This window comes from Loa loa (genome assembly GCF_000183805.2).
Source record: "Loa loa unplaced genomic scaffold supercont3.22, whole genome shotgun sequence".
Classification (NCBI taxonomy): domain Eukaryota; kingdom Metazoa; phylum Nematoda; class Chromadorea; order Rhabditida; family Onchocercidae; genus Loa; species Loa loa.
In genome coordinates, this window is record NW_018108202.1 from 157,430 (window position 1) to 163,609 (window position 6,180).

Genomic DNA, 6,180 nt, shown 5'->3' on the forward strand with positions numbered 1-6,180 from the left:
ACTATCACATCAATGACAATCACTATCACATCAATGACAATCACTATCACATCAATGACAATCATTATCACATCAATGCATTTTCTTTCTTCTATTAGCTCTAAATTCATTACATAAAAGCCATTAGCTATTTAAAGTTTACTTTTCCATTTTCTTCGTCCATTCGTCGTTTAAAAGTAAATAACATTTCACCGATTTTCGCACATTTTATATCATCTTCTTTTCTTCTAAACGATGTTACAGAATGTCGAAACTGTTGAGGTAATAAATTGCCTTCTTTTGAAATGTTTGGTGAAAGTGTTACTGTAGGAGTAGTGGGCATTTTTGCACGTGAAGACAAATTCCGTGATCGAATATGATGAGTTAATGATAAGAATCCTGAAAGTGAGGAATAATATCAGTGATTGTAGAATAAAATATCATTTATTCAATTTGTAAAAGGGAAGAATTAATTGGAAACACAAAACTTACCACCATTAGAAAGTTTACTTTTGCGTTGTCGAATCAACATGGTACCATTATCTGGTTCTCGTCGATAACCAAGTGCAACATGTTGTTCACGTAGTGCTCGATTAGCACGTGTTTGAAGTTTCCATTTTGTTATTGCTTTTGTGACAGTTGCAAAAGTTCTGCAGAGAAAATGACAAACACTCTAATTAGCAAAAATAAGTAATCTGATGTGATATTTTCTATGTATCAATTAGCAAGGTGTATCAATCAATATAGTATTTCTACAAACTTTGATGATAAAGGCTTTTCAACATGATATCGAGCAATGTTAGTGCCAGCTAAACCATGTTCTATGACATCAGCGCCAATCTGTTCCTCGTAATCTGTAACCCGTATTCCAAGAGGGCTTTTACCCAAGATCTATAAAAACGAATGGTTAATTAATTGATAATTGGTGCTCCGGCTTAAATGATATAATAATCGGAAATATCCCGGTGTCATGCAATTAATGTAATTAACTTAGGAAAAGATAAAAATGAAGAGAAGAAAGAAAAATTGAAAGAAATTTACAATTAGAGCAAGAAGTCCAAAGATGGCGCTATAGACCAGGACAGTCACTGTGCAGATCATTTGTATTGCAAGCAATTTAAAACTTCCCGAATATATCAAACCATAATGTCCACCTGTTACTGCCTGAATTTTGGGAGATAATTTTGATAATAATTGATAACACTTTTTGTTTTTGCAAATCACTAAGGATTATGATAATAAAACTATACATACCAACACTTGATCATCCTCCGCAAAAATACCCACTGCGCACATACCCCATATGGATGATGTAAGATGAATTGGTATAATGCCAACCGGATCGTCAATTTTTAAAAATTCCAGAGCCGGTATTACTGAGATGGAAATAGTTGAACTGATTGCACCGATCAATAATGCATGCCATGGTCGTGCAACGGCGCAAATTGCTGTATGAAAATGAGTTTTTTCAAAAATTTAGCCTTTCATTAATGATATTTGATCCATATAAGTGTAACTTGGAAATGAGTCATTTTAATGAATTAATAGAACTTTTTTTTTATCAATTGTTAAAATTTGAGAAAAAAAAGATAGGTAGTACATTGTAGAAAGCATTGGAAGAGATAAATTAGTTCGCTTTTTTTTTTTAATTTTTAATTTTATTTTAATTTCTTCTTTTGAAGAATAAACGACTTGAAATAAATTTAACCAAATAACATTCTTTTAACATTTTTGATCAATTGCTTTATATAATTTTTTTTCTTTGAACACTTTAATAAACTTTAATTTCTCATTTAACACAATATCATTGTCAACCAAATATCACCTTGAACTATAATCAATTCAACTCAAACAAATAGTGAAAATTGAAAATTAATTAAGACAGTTTGAATTTTAAGATAATTTTAAGATATCTGAATACATTGCATAGATATTGTGAATGGTTATTTTTATGCAAATTGAATGAAAAATTACCTGTAATGGCAACCACTGAAGATAGTAATCCAAAGATTAGATAATTAACTTGCAATTTTTTTGTTTTAGCAAAACTGAATGTAATTGATGTGACACCACCTCCTATTGAGCTCATAATTGTCGCCACTGATGCTCTAAAATATTTCTTTTTTTTTTTTGTGTGTGACAATTAACTTAACTTGCTTAAATTCCATTTCTTTCACTTCTCTATGAAAAATATTTAGTATTTTCCTAAAACTAAACTTTAAAATCTAAATTGAAGAAGAGATGCATTAAACCTAAGCCGCCTAGCTTATGGGAAAAAGTGCAGAAGTGTTACCAATACTTGCATAATTCATATATTCCTATGGTCCGATATTTTTCCGGAAAGATATCGGGAAATATGCTATCATTTCCGAAGGTAAACTTAATGGTTGAAGTTTTAATAATATCTCCTCGACAAGTGCTAAATACAGTCTAACCTAGCTGCAAGTCTCCAACGACCATTTGTTACACCACAAGCTGATCCAGAATTGATTCCAAACCAACCCCACCAAAGCATAAAGGTTCCAAGAAGCGCATTTGTTGGTGAACTCATTTGATGCACCGAATTTTCATTAAATCGATTTCGACGTGGCTTTAAATAAATGGTAGCCACTAATCCAATGATGCCACCAACCATATGAATCTGAAATTTAATGATTTCTCACCTTCATGGCATCTTTTGTACGCAAGAACCGAAGTAAGAGCGCAGTGCGTTAATTGGTTCAAGTTTAATGCACAAAGTTTAGTGATATTTGACAATCCATCCTTGTTACATTTTCAACCATACTTTTCATGAATCCATACTTTCTTTTTTATCGTACTCGGAAAAATTTCAAATATTATGCAAAGTATTTGCATATGATTACTACGTGATTTACGTAAAAATGATATATTTTGTGCGTGCATTCATTTTGTGCGTTACGAGATTTACGTCAAATCGATGTATTCTGCATTATCGATTATTTTGATAATACAATTTATATTGTTGTTTTTTTAAATTTAATAGTAACATAATAATAATTTACACATGAGCAGCCAGCAAAATCAACGACGCCTAATTTGAAGAAGACTCCTTGACTGTCCCACACCCAATGTGAAGGTAATGCTTGTATTAGAATTACGATACATCCAAGTAAAATATATGATTTGAGTTTAGCACGTTCAGCTACAGCACCTGAAAAATCAAATCTAAAATTTGAAATTAATCGAAATTTCCCTAAAATAGTTATTAATTATTGAAAATTAAAATTTAATGGAAGGGAAGAATCATTTTGTTTATTAAATTTAAAAACAAAAAGAGGAAAGATTTACTCAATCTACATAAGAAAAAATATTCGTAGTTTTCTTAATTTTAAGCAAAATTATAATTTAAATTCTCATTTAAATTAAGTTATTATTAATTTTAACACTATAAATTCATGAATTTCTGTACAGAATTTAATAAAAAAAAAGAAAGAGATACAACATCCATAAAGTTTCTTACCAGAAACAATTGTTGATGAGGTTGTTGCAAAACTAAGTTGAAATAAAAAATTTGCATAGGCCCAGCCTTCATCACGTGGGGAATCAAAGTCCCTAAAATTGATAAATTTGCATTAAAGATTTTTCTTATCAGATGAGAGGGGAAAGAATGATGAGAAGATAACTGATGTGAAATAGAAGTAAGAATATTAACTTATAGGGCTTTTTGAAATTCTGATAACTGATTGATTACTTTCTTCATTTTTTCTATATCATAAAATATCTTTTAATCAATAATGCCATGCTAAGTTTTGAAAAAAATTTTTAAAAATTTAATGTTCAGTTAAAAAATTTTCATATCTTAACATGTAATGTCACTTTTACTTCGTCAACTTCGCTTTTCCCTTTCATCCTCTTACCTGAGATACCGATTAGATTATTTACTATTTATCACAAGACTATTCGTGGATTTTTAAGTGACAAATTAAATGATTAAAATATTGAATAACAAATGCATTTCATTAATTATCCCTAAAACAATTCATTCTTAGTTGTATCAAAAATTGATCAAATTCAAGAGTTATTCATTAGGAAAAGGGAAATTTTTATTTTCAAATTTCAAATTTTTTACTTCAATTAACAATTCCTTTCAATCTTTTAGTTAGCAATAAAAGTTGTAAGAATTCAATAAGTGATAAATAAGATGAAATGATATGTTGTGTTATTCATTGAAAGATATGCTTTAGCAAATATTAAGAAAAATAAAATAGAACAAAGAATCTTAAGTAATTAATAGAAATGAAAACTTTTAAATGGCAAATTAAACGATTAGATATCAAGTTTGGAATGCTTATTAATTAAAGTTCAAAAATTTGATTACATAAAATTCGATAAAGAAATTTTCCTCTTTAAAATAAAAGCCAGACATTTTGATGGCAAAATGAAAATGAAAAGTTTTACTTGTCCTATAAATCGTTTTATCAGTGATTAAAAATATTTATCAGTGATTAAAAATAAAAATAAAAATAAATAAAGATAATTTCGATGCGATCCTCACTTCAGACATTTTAGCATGTTTAATTTAGCAGTTCTATCAAGTTTAGGAAGTTCATTTTGAAGTTAAAGGAGCATAATTGATTAAAAATGAATTTATTCATCAATTTTTGAATTTCCTTAAATTTTCAAATATCTTTTGAGCATTTTTATTAGCCATAGCTTACCGTGTACAAAGAATTTAATTTTATGGAAATTAAATTTAAATATTGCAAAATAGCACACCTTTGGGGATTATAAAAAAATTTGCCCCATCCTGTGATAGCATTACTGTAGGCTCCATTACCAAAACTAAGTCCATAACCGAAGGCCCAATAGGCTAATCCACCGAAGACCACATCGACAACATTCTTTACCATAATGTTCACCTCATCCTTTGCTGCGACACTACCACTTTCTAATAAGCCAAAACCTGTAAGAGGAAAGAGATTCTTCAGCTAAACTTCAAAAATTTCAAACTTTTCACAAATTTCACTTTTGGCTGGAAACCCATTTTCATCCAAAGTTTTCAAAACTTCCATTTTTTTCAATTTTAATATTAATTCTATTTATCCAACATTTACAATGCAATATTAAAGCTCAAAATTTGAAAATATTTTTGAAGCAAATTTATATCGCACATAAAATTTAAAATAATATTAGTGCTTTTTATTATAATTTATATTATAGTTTGTTACATTATAATTTGTTAAAAATCAATTCAAATCTATAAAAATTTACGAGAAAATCAACAATTTAATGATTTTGACATGAAGAAGTGTTCACCAGAATGCATGGTGAAAATGATGAAACTGCTAGTTGTGATCCATACCGCATCATCCTGGTACAACTTTTCAACTTCAACACTATATGGTAGTTTAGCATGTAATGAATAATGTTTCGTTTCTGAAATAAAATTATCTACATTTATGTATCCTAAACGGTTCACGAAACTATTATTATTATTATTATTATTATTATTATTATTATTATTATTATTATTATTATTATTATTATTATTATTATTATTATTGTTATTATTATTATTATTATTCTCATCATCACCATCATCATTGTTATTAACTCATGAAAAATGAAATGAAAACGAGGGAAAAGGCGAAGAAAAAAAGTCAAAAATTGTAATTAATAATTAATAAATATAATTGATAACGTTGAGTACGTTTTTTCCTCCATAAATTTGTTTCGACTTAACTAATGCATTCTGAATATGTCTTTTGCATACTGGAGATTATCATTTCTTATCACTTATGTGCTTATCGATTAAAATTTGAACCATTTCTTTCATTTTAAATATTTAAATATGTTCTATAAGTGAAATTTCATAATTATTTTAGAGTTGTCATACATTTCGTTGTGTTTTGTTTTTGAAGAAAAAAAAAAGAAGAGAAGAAAAATGATGGATTTGTGGAATTCAATTAATTCAAACAATAAGGAATCAATTTAAATTAGTACTTAGATTTTATGAAATTTGAATAACTCAGTGAGTTCCTAAATATTCGCTCTTTTTTCGGCAACAAAAATTTTTCGCTATGCTTTTTATCGCATTTAGTGGAAAAATTCAAGCTTACTGTTTTATTTAATTTCCAAAAAGTTTCCACAAATTGAAATATTGTAATTTAATAAATTTGGAACTGTTGCTTCTTCATATTTAGTTTTGTTTTTTTTTTTTTTTTGTATTTAGTATTTATT

The 6,180-nt window shown here is 28.0% G+C and overlaps 1 protein-coding gene across 1 annotated transcript; it reads right to left on the reverse strand.

The window, feature by feature from the left end:
• Positions 1–127: 127 nt before the first annotated feature.
• On the reverse strand, positions 128–5,326 carry LOAG_11758 (ammonium transporter 3; the record flags this gene model as incomplete). The annotated part of the gene is made up of 11 exons (XM_020448412.1): positions 5,257–5,326; positions 4,717–4,903; positions 3,461–3,552; positions 3,003–3,151; positions 2,415–2,620; positions 1,954–2,087; positions 1,234–1,427; positions 1,021–1,143; positions 740–870; positions 472–629; positions 128–378 (listed from the first exon to the last, which is right to left on the reverse strand). The coding sequence occupies exons 1-11, from the start codon at positions 5,264–5,266 to the stop codon at positions 128–130; spliced, it is 1,635 nt and encodes a 544-aa protein (XP_020301443.1). The 5' UTR covers positions 5,267–5,326.
• Between the last annotated feature and the right edge of the window lie 854 nt (positions 5,327–6,180).